General features: G+C 38.2%; 1 protein-coding gene across 2 annotated transcripts in view; it reads left to right on the top strand.

The window, feature by feature from the left end:
* The window catches only part of sgsm1a (small G protein signaling modulator 1a), a 34823-nt gene continuing 18382 nt past the window's right edge, over positions 1–16441 (top strand). For both annotated transcript variants that reach the window (XM_030143911.1, XM_030143910.1), the window contains exons 1-8: positions 1–73; positions 220–263; positions 8275–8350; positions 13501–13663; positions 13917–14069; positions 14170–14237; positions 15015–15160; positions 16083–16220. In XM_030143911.1, coding sequence (XP_029999771.1) covers positions 55–73; positions 220–263; positions 8275–8350; positions 13501–13663; positions 13917–14069; positions 14170–14237; positions 15015–15160; positions 16083–16220 — 807 coding nt within the window. In that variant the 5' untranslated portion in view covers positions 1–54. The remainder of the gene's footprint in view (positions 74–219; positions 264–8274; positions 8351–13500; positions 13664–13916; positions 14070–14169; positions 14238–15014; positions 15161–16082; positions 16221–16441) is intronic.

Below are 16441 nucleotides of genomic sequence, written 5' to 3'. Positions count from 1 at the left end.
GGGCAGCTTTGAGTGGATGGGAGGGTTACCGCTTGCAGACAGGAGAAGACATCCATGGCAACAAACATGGCAGGTGGGAGCTAGAAAAAAAAAAAAAGAAATGTAAAAAAAAATGACTCTGGTTAAATCTTATTAGTGTGGCTTTGTGTCTGTGGCATCATGTGAGTTGGATGTGAGTGTAAAATGTTGATGTGTTGAATTGTTTGTGTTGTGTTGTAGAAGCGGAGACCCGTCAGAGGCTGCTGCGCACCGTCAAGAAGGAGGTGGGTGTTTTCACTTCAGCAGTTATCGAAATGGAAAAACAAACATGTTGCTTTGTATGAGTCTGTAGTTCCACCTGCACAGGCTGTGGATTCTCAGGTGATCTGCTATGATGCAGCTTTGATACTTTAGTCTCTCTACTAAATGTTAAGTGTTTTTTCCCCTCATGATGACACCTGAAATTATGCTTCAATGTGATTCAGCCTCTTTTAAAATAAATGTGAGAATACATATAGTAGCCAATACAGTGCTTTTTTCCCCTCTAAGTGTGTGATGCTCATTCAGTGGTCCTTCCTGCAGCTCATTAATTGTTTGGGTGGAGAAGCAGCCTGAAGAAAACAGTCTGTGTTTGTGGTGTTTATGACAGAACAAACCAGGGGTGTCAAACTCATTTTAGTTCAGGGGCCATGTTCAGTGGACCAGACCAGTAAAATAATAGCATAATAACTTAGAAATAATGACAACTCCTATTTTTTCTTTTTGTTTTAGTGCAAAAAAATAAAAAATTAAATAAAAAATTAAATTATGAAAATGTTTACACTTACAACCTATCCAAACAAAAAAGACATAAATAACATGAAAAAACTGGAATTTTGTAAAAATAAATAAATAAATAAATAAAAAATAAAAAATAAAAATAAAAAAAATGAAGTGCAATTTTAACTTATGCATTATGAATCAGTTCTACAAAGGCACAAAACATTTAGTAACAGGCATAATATTGTTAAAATTACGCTAAAGTTTCTTGAGACATTTCAGGTTATTCACACTTTATTGTTAAAGGATCATTTGTTTATGTAAATATTTTCATAATCTAATGTTATTTTTTGCACTAAAACAAGGAGAAAATTTTGAAATTGTCATTATTTGTAGGCATAATCTAATATTTTCCTCATTAAACCAAGAGGAAGACGTGGAGTCATTATTTGTAGGTTATTATGCTATTATTTTACTTGAGATCACATTGGTCTGTATGTGGAACCTGAACTAAAATGAGTTCAACACCTTTGGTTGATTATATCTTCAGACCTTTTGGACCCTGTGGCGGGCCAGATTTGGCCCGCGGGCAGCATGTTTGACACCCCTGGAACAAACCATCAGCTTTGTGCCAAGCCATTTGGTAATTCCAGACAGACACCGACCGAGTGTGTCTGTGTCATACATGACTTCTATGGAGATAAATGGAGACAAACGTGGAAGCAGCTCTCGTGGTTTGTTCAGCTGGTTTCGCTTCATGTCACTCAACATCAACATTTGAGGTTTCTGCAATAATACAAGTTCAGCAGGGTTATGATCAGTCGCCTCTGGCAGATGTTTATTTATCTGACATATAGAGAAACTAAGCCGAAGCCTGTTTGTAGAAAACTTTGACAAAAAAAAAAAAAGATGTGAAATTTGACACGGTTGGCATCGGGGTGTCAGATGTTATAACTTGAAGGATGTGACATGAAGCAGTCAATAAGATGGAAGGGAAATGTGCTGAACCTGAGCTTGAAAGCTTAACATGCAAAATATGAGCTCTAAACATTTCTAATATAGATGCATTTGTCTGGATGCTGTTTTTTATGGCTGCACATTGTCATACTTAATCTTACTCAAGCCTGATGGGAATCATTTCATAGAGGTTTAAATCAGTGTTTCCACAGTGTGAAGGTTAGTTCTCTGTATCACTGTAAACTCAAAGCTGAAAAACACAAAGCTGAAAATAATTAAAGCGTTTATTCACAGCAAATGATTGAATCCAACACAAACCTCACTGAAACACAGAATTATAATGCTAATAATGTACTTAAGCATCCACCGGATTGTAATTAAATGTTAGCTGCAGAATCAGATCAGCCTGAAACATTAAATCCTCTACATTGACAATGATGATCAATTAGCAGGCTCTGATGAAGGCTGAATGACATGTTGCAGCTCAAATTGATGACACTGTCTCGGGTGTGTAATTGGCTTCAGAAGGGAAGAGCTTTCTTAATAACAGCAGATAACACCAACACAACACTGACACAAAGCAACTCAACCTGACAGTTCAGCCTCAGGTCCTGTAATAATGCCGGTTGAATGTTTTCGCTTCAGGAATATCAAGCATTGTTTTTATGAAAGAGTGTTCCTAATTTTCCCCTGAATAGAATTCCTCCAGATCACTTTCTTTGTGTTCTGCAGTTAACTGCTGATGTATTTTGCTATTAGCTGAACCTGTAATTGCTTCATAAATTACACAACTATGTTTCAAGACAAAGATTAAAATCAGGTTTCAGATCTTGTAAAAGGAGGAATGTGGAAGCTCTGTTTTGTTTGGTTTTCCTCTGAGTCCTGTTTGCGGTCTTATCAGTGGAGACCAGACCCTTCCCACGATTAAACCTGTCTCCTCTGTGCTGATAGGACCTCAGTGAATTTCATTTACACCAGCTCTTTCACCGCTTCCCACAAATGGGCTCTGATGGAGTCGATGCAGTTTGCTAGTATAATAGCTCACTTCGTCGGATAGATAATACGTAATAAAAATCAACATTACGGATGAACACTGATCTATTTGTAGGTGTTTTCTTATCCAGTCAGTCAATTTTCTACTGATTCATGCTTTTCGATGTGTGGGTTATACCGTATGGCGTGTCCAGGCTGTGCTTTCTCACACCTTTGCTTGTCCAGCTGGTTTTCTGCCACCAGTCTGCTCAGATATACCTGGATGTGGGCCATTATCCAGAGAGTGCAAGACATCTGTGGAAGCAGAATTACCTTCTGGCACTAAATGGATTTTGGATGAGATGTCTTATTTGGCTTCACTTAGACACACAGAACCCTTCCCTGTTGCCATATCTTGCTCTCATGTCTTTGAATTATGCTCCTCCCTGTGTCTTTTTGTACATCACACATGCGCTTATGCACAAATACACACCTGTGTTTGCTTAAGAGGAGAGAGGGAGTGGGAGAGAGACTATTAAAGGCCCCAGAGATCTGAACTGTTCATTTGCCTTTTTATTCGAGGCTGGCTGCTTGTTCAGGATAAGGTTTCATGCAGCACAGTGGAAGATAATGAGCCTTATTCTATGAGTTCTGCGTAATTGAGATTTCCACCTTGAGGCAGTGTAATTAAAACATTCAGACAGAACTGTATATTACAGATTGCAACAATAGGCAATACAAGAACTGATAGTAATAGTGTTTTTGAAGTACAGAGTAGGATTACCGGACCTTAAACTTGCAGCAGCTGTATGACTCATCTTGCATACAAATAAGGCACAGCTTTAAAGTTATTTTCTTTTTTTGAGCATTATAGCTGACAAAACTATCTTATAAACTCCAGTACAATTCCTGAATTGACTTTGTAATGAGGCCGTTTTCTCTTGTGGTTGCATTAATTTTTGTGGGTGAATCACATTTGCTGCTATGTGATGGTCGATTGCTTTAATTTGTCATTAAACTGTAATAAAGTATAATTCAAATGTATGATCACAACATTTCCGTTGGTTCTTTTTTGGAGAAATAATAATTCCGGTGTTCTTTGTTCTCTTTTGCTGTAGTACACTCCTCTGGCTGTAGAAATTAAGATGGATGTTAATGGAGGGGGCTTAGTCGCTGCCTCTTTTCTTTCTTGTGTGTGCTGTTGCTGTATTTAATTGTACGACTCAGAAAGTCTTTTATCACTTTGGCTGATCCCCTTAGGCTACAATGGCTGGTTAGGAGACAGTCAGCAAGCTTTATAGCAAAGACTTTAACTGTAGTCATGGTTTATGCACATTTTTTTTCTGGAAACCCTGAAGCTGAATATATAGTGTACTTTGTTGTGGTGCTAATGTGGTTAAGTTTGTACTTTGATCTATAACGTTAGCACCTTAATCTAATACATCAGGCACATGTGCGCAAATACAGTATTATTAGATACCTGTTGAGGTGCAGCCACTTCTGTTTATTTCCGTGATGAATGAATGTTGTTGATGTATCTTCTTAGGTAGAAGTGATACTGTGCGACACGTGCTGTAACCATAGAAACCTGGGGGTTGTCTGTGCTTAGACACCTCACCATATAAATTCCTCAGAGGCTTGATCCGCCGCCCAGATGAGAGCGGTGAAAAGATGCAGCCAATGAAGCTCAAGTAGGAGTTTGCATACTCTCATCAGAAAAATGTCAGAAGTCATCTTCATTTTGTGTCTGCTTGCGCGTGAACTCGGCTTTCTAAACAAGTTTCTATAAATCATAAGCAGAACAGCTGAGCGCCTCATCAGACTGGAGCGGTCTGTTTTGTTGGTAGGATGAATCATTGCTGTTGATGCTGAAGATAACAATACTATTGAGGCAAACAGGGCACATTTGCATAATGACTGCTGTCTAATTAGTGAAGGTTCTTTTAATATAAATGTTTTTGTGGGGTAGGGATTTTTTTTGCACATTTGTTTTTCCACTTTGTTTTTTTCACGAGTGAGAAATTACTCAGTTTAGTCTCATCTTGCTTTAACAGTGAGGGTGCAATCAATACTCAGCAGGCACATTTTTCTCAGCACCATCACAGAAAAACAAGTTGTTTGGTTTTAATATGAAATCTTCTTCTTCTAATCTATTCATATATTGTGTTTTTATGTTTCTGAACTCAAAGTACTGAGAAAATTTGTTTGCTCAACTATCCAAATTTTTTCAAAAAATGTTTGGGAAGGAATGCTTCTCGGACCAAAAAGAGTTTGTTCGAGGTGCTCTTTGGAAGAAGGGATTCAAAAAGTATTTATCACACTGGAAGAAGAATCCAAGGCACTCTCTTTCAACATTAAAATGCCTTTATTATCATGGCATGGTCATATCTAGACCTAAAATCTAACCTAAATTTTTAGGTCTAGAAATGACCATGCCATGATAATAAAGGCATTTTAATGTTGAAAGAGAGTGCCTTGGGTTCTTCTTCCAGTGTGATAAATATCCAATTTTTTTTATGATGCATATTTAACTGTGAAATAGATGTTCATTTCATCAGTTAACCAGTTTCTAAATATGTGTAAAGGTGTTTTTTCAGACGTGCATATCGGATCCTGGACAATATCAACAATGAATTACTCTGTAGTCCATAGTGACATGTCAGAAACATCGTACCATGCTATAGTATCATATCAAGAACCACCTTAACTTATTATGATGTAAGAACATCAACCACTGTTGATCAATCTAAGACGAGTGCTCAATTTAAGGCAATACGATCTGTACACATCATACTTGTGACTTTATTGGGAAAGCAGTTAAAATATAATGAGGCCAGAGATTGCTGCAGTGCTTGGAGTTTGTCCCTGAATCAATATACAGATGGATGACTAGTTAAAGGAAAAATCATCTTAATATGTGATGGAGCACGACCTGATGCCTAAACCACTTCTGTGCACTGATTACTTAACATAATAGCCTATGCATTGATTGTACAAGTTTGAACTGTAGAAACCCCAGTCTTTCAAAAGTCCCTCAGTCTCCTACAATCACAGCGTCCTATTTGCGTTCAACTGGGCTGACATCTGACAGCTTACATCGCTTCCATACACATCAGACCATTCAGTGACCCTTTATGCCCTATGGATGGGGCCATTGTCGTCATCGAAGACACAACTCCCATCAGAATAGGTATGTTTCAACATAGAATATAGTTAATGGCTCAGAGAATCTCTATTGATCAGTGATGATTCTCCCCCTCTAAAGAGACGAGTGTACTCCACATGTGCACTTACCCACTTGGTAGAGGATGACTCACCTGAGCATATCACTTTTTTTCCAAGTGTGTCGACCAGAGCTGATGGTTTTTGTATCACTGAACTAGAATAAATCCCTTTTTGTGGGTAACTGTGGATGGGGCTGTTCTCGCTGACAGTCTGATCATGTTCTGCAGTGACCTCCTCATTCACCTGAGCAAAAGTTCTTCCATTTTCCTGTTTCAGTCGGCTAATACATGAGCATCAGTCATCAAATGTGCACCGTCGACCATGTCTGACCCTCTTTACTCATGCCCTTCCCACAGATTTAAATGCAAATGTCACATTAGTTAGTGTTTCTGTTGAAACACCAGGGAGTTGAGCAGACTGACTGAAGCTTCACCAATGAATCATCTGTGAGAGTTGCTTATTCTCTTAGTTTCATGCAACTGCAGAGAAAATTAAAAGACCATTGTTTTCCCTCTTTATAGGTACTGTGTTGGAGAGTCTAAATTCTAAATAAAAATATTGGTATTTAGACCAGTTACGAGCAGAAAATGATTACTATGTGTTTTTGAATTTCATATCAAAGTTCAGAAATCAATTGTCGGTTGAATAACCCTGATCATGAGTCACATTTTATACATCTAGATTTATCTCTACCACATGCTCTCATGTTGTTGTTGGCGTTTTATGATGCTACTGGAGTAAAAAGGCAAGCAGCTTGGTGTTGTTTCAAGGCTTGTGACGTCTGCCTTCCTTTTGATCACATTCCAGAGGTTTTCAATGACACTTGGAGTGGTCATTGTCTTTTTTTTCCAGGGCTGTCGATGCCACAGAGTATGATCGGATGATAAATGCAGTCCTTCTCTGTGGTAGCATCTGCATGTCTAATGTTGCTCCACATATTTATTAAGGTTTATCGAACTGTTACAGTTGTGTATCACAAATTTTGACAAGGCTGTAACCCCTGATGGTGTCATATTTACTAAATAAGAACCAAAGTCAACCAGTGCAACAGTTTCAAAATGCTGACAGAATATTTTAGTCTGTAATATTAATCATTTCAGGTTATTAGTTAATGGAATGGACACTGACACTTGGTTATTCTATCAAACAAATTGATATACTGGTAGTTACATATGAATATTACATATATATGACTGTTTATATTTATGTACAGCTAGAAAACTGTAAAATATTCAATAAAATGTGGATCTCCCCCCCCACACACACACACACACGTTCTTCCTTTAAATACCATTTTCTGCCTTTTAGTGACAATAAGAAGAGGAAATGTGAGGAAACAGTATGGGAATGGCATGTATTAAATGGTGGGACCAAGCAGGAAACAAACCAAGGATGAACTCCTCAGGGCACTGGCGATCATGCAGTATGTACTTTAACCCCTCAGTGATCAGGTTGACCCCCTTTAATAGAAAATCTAATCTGAGGACAGAACTTGATGTAGTGGAACATTTTCATTTCATTTTATCATGTTGTAAAAATTATTGTTACACTATAATTTTGTTGTGGGGCAGTGAACAGCCTCAGGACCACTGAACCGTCTCACAGATAAATGATTTGCTCAACGTATAAAATGCTGACCCACCAGAGCGAACAGCTGCATGTGTGTGTTTGTGTAGACTGTGAACTTGGTTTTTGTGCAGGCTCTGTTATATGGCCATTGTGGACAGACTAATTTCAACAGGAAATTACAGCTATCTGTGTGGCTGTGTCCGGAGGTTAATATTCCCCATGCAAACTGCAGGAGGGGAACATCTTCATGGCTGCTGCTGGGATTGATTTATCAGTCGTCTCAATTGATGGTGGGAAGCTGTTTTCAGGTCAGCGGGGAGAGCATGTGTGTCCCTTAAACACGTGTGCTTTTAAAACAGTTTTTTTTTTTTTAAGTACCTGTATGTGCACGGTTTGGATGTCATCAGCTTCTAATCCAACAGAATGAATTGACTGTAAGAAAATAAACTGTTCAGAAAAGGGGTCTGCAGGATGAATGTTGACCCCTCCCCTCAAATGCACCACCTCTGTTTCCCAGTAGAGCTTTTGTGATCAGAGCTGGTGACTCATCCACCAACTCAACATGTATTCTTCCCACTCTTACACTTTTTCCTCTTCTCTTTAACTTTACAACCCCCGTTTACCCTTCAGTGCTGCTCTACCATCATTCTACCATCTTTTTCATACCGACAAATCCTCATAATTATCCTAAAATATTTTTATACCACTCAAGTCTCAAATACTTACTAAATACTAAATACTGTGCATGTGCTGTTTGTGGCCTGTTAATGAATGAGTCATGCAGCATCTGAGCATCTACTGTCTCATTGACAGGTGAAGCAGATTATGGAGGAAGCTGTCACCAGGAAATTTGTTCATGAAGACAGCAGCCATATTGTGTCCTTTTGTGGTGAGTTTCCAAATACACAAATGAATCATCAATGGGGTTTTTTTATTGAAAACTGTTTATTATAACTCTCACAAGCATTTCACTTGGATTATTTTCTGTCTGTTGTAATAAGTACACTTAGGATATTTTTGTCCAAGTTGTATCCTGAATGTCTCAGCCCTGAATTCTTTTTTTTTTTTTTTTTTGGTGTTAAATAATGTCTGATCAATGGTGAACAGTGACATTTTCATTGCGTTCACCTCCACACATTGATCCCTGAGGAAACGCAGCATGTACAAAGAAAAGGACCCAATCTAAGAACTGATTAAAGCTGCAGGAGCTAAAATCAGGGCAGAAAAAATACCAGAGAATACATTCCTTCCTTCTGCAGCTCTTTCCACTGTTATCTTTAAAATATTAAATAAAAAGATGACCTGACATTATTTCATGCTTTATGGAAAAGTGAGGACACTTTTCCAAGTTTCTGTGTCAACATGGAGTAAAGCAGTAGAGTCACGTTCAGGGTGCGTCAGAATCTGATCAGTGATGGGTTATTATAGTTGTCAGTCACGGATGTAGTCATTGCCGCTGTCTTACAATACCTGTGATTAACCAAAGTCTGCATCACAGAACAGATTTTCTACAGCCTAAAAACTCAAGCAAAGAATAGATGCAGAAGTCCCATGTGTGCTCAGACTACTTGAATTATAATATGCTGGTAATTATGGATTCTGTGCCCAGTTTTGCTAGAAACCACTGCACTAGCACTGCAGCTTAAACAGGGAAGATAAGAAAATTCAGAGGAAACAGAAATGAAAGGAATCACTCTCAGACATAAAAATGCAATAGAAGGAACTGCAAGAGTCACATTAAACTAATTAATATAAATTAAAATAATTACTAGCAGTGAAGAAGTTACTGATGTGAGGGAAAGTATGATTATTGCATATACTTTAAAAGGGGCATCCATATAAACAGAACAGAATACAAGAGTATAGTTGTTAAAAAAAAGGAGAACTACTTCAGAATGCTCAGTATTTCACTCCTTGCTAATGTTGCTTTTCTGCTTCCAAATGGCAGTGATGTGATTATAGTGAGAAACACCCTGCCTACATGCAGACGCTCTCACTCGCTAGATGCCTGGCTAGATCACTACTTGTAGCTTTCAGTGTGAAAAAAAATTCAGCCTCCAGCAAATGGGATATTTTTATTATTTCAAGGCCGCATGTGAAAAGACAAAGACAAAAAGGGAATTACATTTATGATATGAGCAATAAGGAAACCTGTCCTCAACACAGAATGTTATTCTAGAAAAGATCAGCAGTTACAGAGCCACTGGGTGGAAGTGAAATTGAGTAACTACACTTCTTGGGCTCCATAGGCCTGTCTGAGCTATATTGTGAAAATAGAATTGTACTCTTGTATAGTATATTCACTAGTATGGTGAGAGGATGACACTGCACTGTATATATCAGAAGTCTTAGTCATTATGTTAAGTAAATTAACTGGTACATGAAAATAAAAATGATCTTATTTAGTGTCTCATAAGGATGATCCCTATTTGTCATGCTGGTCCTAAGGTATATTCAGTTTCACATTCAGCTCATTTAGTGAAGTAGCACATCTTAAAAACCTATTAATCCCCTATAAGTGAATCATCCTTTCTACTCAATAATCAGCTTACACCCAAATCTCCTTTGTAGTTTTACTTTTCTCTTCAAGGCTTATGAAAATAATTTGACATACAGTCCTCACATGACATTTTGGTGTTTGGTTTGTATGCTTCATTATTGCTGGCATTATATGTGCTGAGCATTTTCCATAGTGTGCTCATGTCAGTGTGTAATCTGTTTTACTGCCTGTGGTTGTAGGCGTATAGTGCTCTGGTCATAACATGGCCTGTAGAAATGAACACTTCAACCCTCCGTTCCATCCAAGGAGCATCTTTACCCTTATGTGATGTTTCTGGGGACACAGAGGAACTCAGGATGACCTTGTTCAATTTGTGTTTTATCAGCCAGCTTCCTCCTCATTCTGACTTGTCCTGTGATCTCTTGTTACAATTCTGCGAGTGGTGGTCTGTTTAGAGATGAAAGTGGAGGATGGGAGCTTGACTTGGTACATTGGGCAATTAGCCCCTACCATCATGCTTTATTTTTTTTATTTATTTATTTATTTATTTTTACTTGTCTAGGTATAGACAGAAATGTACAACATTGAGGTGTCTGACAACATGACTCTTTGTTCTGTTAACCATGTAAAATGATCAACATACTCATTTTAGAGCATAAGCTGTATTTCATTTAAGTTATATCTTCTAATTCTTATTTTTTATTCTTTTTTTTTTAATTTATCTATTTTATTTTGTTTTATTTTTTTGTTTTATTTTTTGTTAAAATTAAATTTTAAAAAAAAGCACCAAAATACAAAATGTCTGTCTGTCTGTCTGTCTGTCTGTCTGTCTGTCTGTCTGTCTATCTATCTATCTATCTATCTATCTATCTATCTATCTATCTATCTATCTATCTATCTATCTATCTATCTATCTATCTATCTATCTATCTATCTATCTATCTATCTATCTATTTCTCATTCTTTTATCGTCAGACACAACAAAAAATGCATGGAATATGTCCATAGCCTTAAACAACACACAAAAAAATGAACAAAAGGGGTTGTAAAGGTTAAAGTCATTATTTAGTATGACCCCTGACCCCATGACAACAAGAAACACAAACAGAAACATCTGACGTGTTGAATAAAACCTGGTATAAAACATCAGAGGTCACAATAAATACTACCACTGTGGTTTATTGATGCTGTTTTTTCCCTGAAACTTTTGTTTTTACTGCTGTTAATATTTCAAATATATCTTAATACTATTATATAACATTGTATCTTAATACAAAGACTGAGAAACGCATATGTATGGTCATTATAACTTTACTACCCAACAAAGATAATGTTGGCCTAGGACTTTTGTACATAACTGTAAGTTCTTACCTTGAAGGTTCTGAAAGATTGTAAATATGAGAATTATTCATCCACTGTTAAACATATTAAAAACAGTTCTATAAATATGATGAATATGCTTGGGTGCTGATGTGTTAAAACAGCCAAATCTGTTACAATTTAGTCATTTATTTAACCAAAATAACCCTGTGAAGAGAGCATATCTGAAAAGGTTACAGATTTGTCATTATGTGAAACTAGTATCTGATAAGACTAGTCTGTAATGCTAAATATCAGTTTTGATAAGTAGAAATATGTTTTGTCACTGCTTCCAAACACATTTAGTGACATGAAACATTCCTCCGATGATCACATATGAAATTTCTAAAGGTGTTTTTTTTAGCAGGTAAATACTAGATGATAATTTAATTGTCAAAAACCTTATAAATCGATCTATAGATTGACTCATCGACTTACTGACCCACCAGCTCCTGGTCTCTGCACTTCACATGTGAAGGGCCAGAGTCTTTGTCGGTGCCTTTGGCTGAGAGCTTCTCTGAGTGAAGCACCGAGAGTCTCTTAATGCACTCAGTTGCCACAGATACAGGATGATTAGAGGTGGTTTACTGTGTTAGCTGTTTTTACAGCTCATCTCACTGACATGATGATCATTTATCTGAGCTATTGCACATATACTATTAAAAAACTATATATACTATGAACCCTTCGTGTTGGATTTATGTGCTTTACAGAGGCATTTCTGTAGTGTTCTGTGGTTCTATGTGTGAATAAAGTGTAGCTTGAAGAGAAGTGCGCTGTGTGCACTCTGCCATTTGAGATCAGTTAGTGTATGCGACTGGAGGCTAAAGAGGATGAACTGTATTCGGAGACCTTTTGCTGTGCTTTGTTCTGATATTTAGCTTCTTGATCTTGAGTGATAACAGGAAAAAGCAGTGCACAGAGTTAAGACACAAAGGCAGGAGGAGAAGAAGGAGAAAAGATATACAATAATGCAAAAGAGGACTCATTTTTTTATTTCAAAGACAAAGCATGAAAATTAATGACTATCATCAAAACCAATTTGCACAAAAACGCACTGGTAAATGTAGAACAGTTCTTCAGACAGAATAACAGAGTGACAGGATGGAGGAAGGACAGAAGCTCGTGTTTGAAACAGCGAGGCTGATGGAGAGAGATCGTGATGCTGATGAGTCGCCGCCCTTCCTCCGCTCGTCTCTCCCAGAGCTCAATTGCTCCATCAACACAGGTTGCTATGGAAACCCCAGCCTTCCCCCTGACCCCATGTGAACAGAGCCACAGGATTAGTCCTGAAAGACAACTCAAATGTCAACACAGCTCCAGGCAATGCCACGTAGGCCTGAGAGAAAAGAGGGGTGTCTGTTTTTCTGCACCGTCAAGTGATTGTGCAAGTGTATCATCATGTCATCGACTGTTGTTACTTGTGTGTCCACCACGGCTCATTACATGAATTTATACTCATGCAAAGGTGATTTTGATAGCATAAATTAACAGAGAGAGAATCCAACAACAGCCAGCCCTCTTCCCTAAGATGTAGCATCAGTTTATTATGTATCTGCATTGTAAATCCAGCAGCTCAGCTACAATATATAATTCTATACCATGCAAAAGGGACTATACATAAATACATGTCATGATGGATATATACACATACGCTATGACCACACAACACATAATATGTAATATTACAGTGGAGTGTTGGTGATCTGACTGGCACTTAACAGCTGACATTTTGTGCATTTTTGCTGCTGATGTTTTTCCTTTTTTAATTTATTCCAGGCTCCCTGAAGAGGGGTATTTCACTGACCTAATTACGGTGAAATACATTCAGTGGTACTAAAATGAGTTAGATTTTTATAGCAAGAAAATGCATGACATCAATGCAAAATTACAAAACGTACCTCTAATAGGTTTTCTCTAATTATCTCTGCAACCTGCATGTCACTTAGCTCTGAACTTAAGCCCTTGGCCATATTTATTGTGCACTGTTCCGGCTGAATAACCAATAAAATGGACAAAAAATATATTATTATGATGTGAAATGCCACATTTAATGCACAAAGGTAAACAGTAGCTATTTTTTCTTTTGATGCTCCTGATACCTGCTGTTAAGTTTGTTCCATGTTGTTTAAATATTAGTGAAGTCAGTCGATGAAGATTGTATTTTCTTGTCCATGCAGCTGCAGTGGAGGCATGTGTTCTGCATGGGTTGAAACGTCGAGCGGCGGGGTTTCTACGCAGCAACAAGATCGCAGCCCTCTTCATGAAGGTTGGGAAGAGCTTTGCCCCGGCGGAGGAGCTGTGCAGGAAGGCCCAGGAGCTGGAACAGATCATTGAGACGAAGTGAGACATCTGCGTCACAGCAGACATCAAAGCTTACATCAAGGCCTGTTTGATTACCCAAGCAAAAGCACTGAAACAACTGGCTGTCTGCGTGTCTACTTGAAGGCCTTAAAGTCATTTAAGCTCATATGCATCGTAATCACTAAAGCTATTATGTTAATGCCGATATAGTTTTGTTGATCATTAATGGAATTTTTAATGTTGCCTATTTCAACATAAAACTTGTGACTCTTGATCTGTTTTCTACCTGCAGGCGAAGTCAAAGTTTACAAAGTCAAGACAGTTTACGCAAGATACCCCGGTTACCAAGCCTCGCACCCCAGGCCGTCAAAAATCTATGGATCCGAACGGCATTGTTTGAAAAGGTGCTGGACAAGATTGTTCACTACCTGGTGGAGAACAGCAGGTGTGTTGAAAGGCAAAAGGGAAGATATTGATGCCATTACTTGTTAGAAAAGTACTCTGTCCTCTCTGACAAAATGCCCCTTTTCACCGCTGTTTTCCAGTAAATACTATGAGAAAGAGGCTGTACTAATGGACCCGGTGGATGGACCTATCCTTGCCTCTTTGTTAGGTAATTATGACACTGGAAGCATTTCTGTCATTTAACGTAATCATCTTCCATCACATTACATAGAAAAGTGAGATCAAAAATGCTGCTCAACTGCATGTATTCTGCAAAAGCTTACAAGAACAATACCAAAACCTTCTTCTTCTTTTTGTATCTGTATCATTGCCTAATAATGTTATTTCCTTTGTAACAAAAAACATTCGACTAGTTTTTTGTTTTTGTTTTTTGTTTTGTTTTTTATGTAAAAGTAATCTTTGCTGCATTATGATCCCTTTTGTAGCTTTCTACCAATCAGTGGTGGCACAACAAATTCAGGCTAAATGAAAATGAAAAAGGTGATAATGTCAGACCTATTTTACTTTCTGAAAAAATACACTTACATACAAAAATTTGTCCCTACTATCCTACATTTTCAGGTATGCTTATTAGTACAGTAAACTTCATTTATCAACAGTATGATATTGACATATGTAATAAACACATTCCAAAACACTGAAAGACAAATTATTTTATTTACAAATGACTTTCATTCAGATAACCTCAAAAATCTGGGGTATTGGACAAAGCCCCAGCTCAGGTAAATTGGCATCAGTCTGTTGGCCAGTGAGAGGTTTGATTGTCTATCATTGTCTATGTTTATCATTGACTGTCTATGTTTATCATAAATCCTGTTGTATATTCCTAGTTTTTACTGTTGAAGATAACCTGATGGTAATTATTAGATCACACAATCTTATACAAGCCATCTTTACCATTACCTGTTCACCTTAATACTAACAGTTGGACCTTGTGCTTTGGAGTACACAAAGATGAAGACAGCTGACCACTTCTGGACGGACCCATCAGCTGACGAGTTGGTGCAAAGACATCGCATCCATGGCGGTCACTTTAGGCAGGATTCACCCACCAAGAGGCCAGCACTCTGTGTGAGTATAAAACTAGTGGATGATGCAGAATTGTGTGTCTACAGTGTGAGATCATGAATGGCCCCCGGGTGACCTATAACACTCTATATGACCCTCACTCATTATGGACACTCATTATGGACACTGAACACACTCCATTTTCAGTGTCATATCCAGTACGTCTTTGGACAAAACTTGAAATACACATCCCTTTGTGTAAACAGTGTTGACAAAATGCATATATAAGGACGGGCATTCTCACAGCTGCTCCCCAGTGGTTGCAGAACTTTACCATATGTGTGCATGACATTCGTTGTCAGATCTTGGTGTGTCATTCTGCCTCACTAACTTCTCACCTCGAAGCTTCAATTAAAGGCTTCCTCATGCCCATAGGTTTTATGGGCTCTGGTCCTTTTCATTGCATCTCATGACAACACTATAAATACATGCAGATGCTTCTGCAGGTTGCTGTCTCTTCTGAGATGCCATTTGCCGACTTAAAAGAACCTGCTGAGATTGTTACATTAAGTGGAGCACAATGTGCCCAAGACTCAAGCACAGAGTACATCTGAGACCTTCACACTTGCTCTGTCTTGAAGTTTCAGTAACCTAATTCAGCTCAGTCTGTCATATGATATCACCATATTCTTATGCTTAAGTAGGGCTGTGTACTCGTGTGTGTGTGCATGCGTACATGCATGCGTGTGTGTGTGTGTGTGTGTGTGTGTGCGCATATGCCAAGCCAAAGTATTCTGGTCTCTGACATCAGGACCAAGGAGACAAGCATCAGTGCACATGAAATGTACTATCTGAGGTTATTTGAAAGAGTGGTTTAACAGGCTAAAATTGCTTTAGTGTGACTGGCATACTGTGAGTAATTCTGCAGATATTGTAATCAGTCAAGCAGTGATGTAGAACCAGCAATGTCATGCGTTTCCTCCAGATCCAGAAGCGGCACTCCAGCAGCAGCATGGATGAACGCCCGTCCCCCTCGCCATCAGCTCGTGAATATGTTGAATCACTACATCAGAACAGCAGGGCGACCCTTCTTTTTGGCAAAAACAATGTGCTGGTACAGCCGGTAAATGTCTTCATCTTTCAAGTTTATAGCTAATTGAAAGTTAATGAAACAGTACTGAGGATCAACAGAATTCATAAGTAGGATGGAATCAGATGACTGACTCCAGCTGTAATTCATCATGCTAGTGTCAGAAGAGTTAGGCTGTTTGTAAAGTAGAATATTTGACTCTGATTCATCAGTGTTGGCATTCTTCATAGTAGAGGATTGCTGTGAATAACCGT

Source organism: Sphaeramia orbicularis, chromosome 9 (genome assembly GCF_902148855.1).
Source record: "Sphaeramia orbicularis chromosome 9, fSphaOr1.1, whole genome shotgun sequence".
NCBI lineage: Eukaryota > Metazoa > Chordata > Actinopteri > Kurtiformes > Apogonidae > Sphaeramia > Sphaeramia orbicularis.
This window is presented reverse-complemented; position numbering and strand designations above follow the sequence as displayed.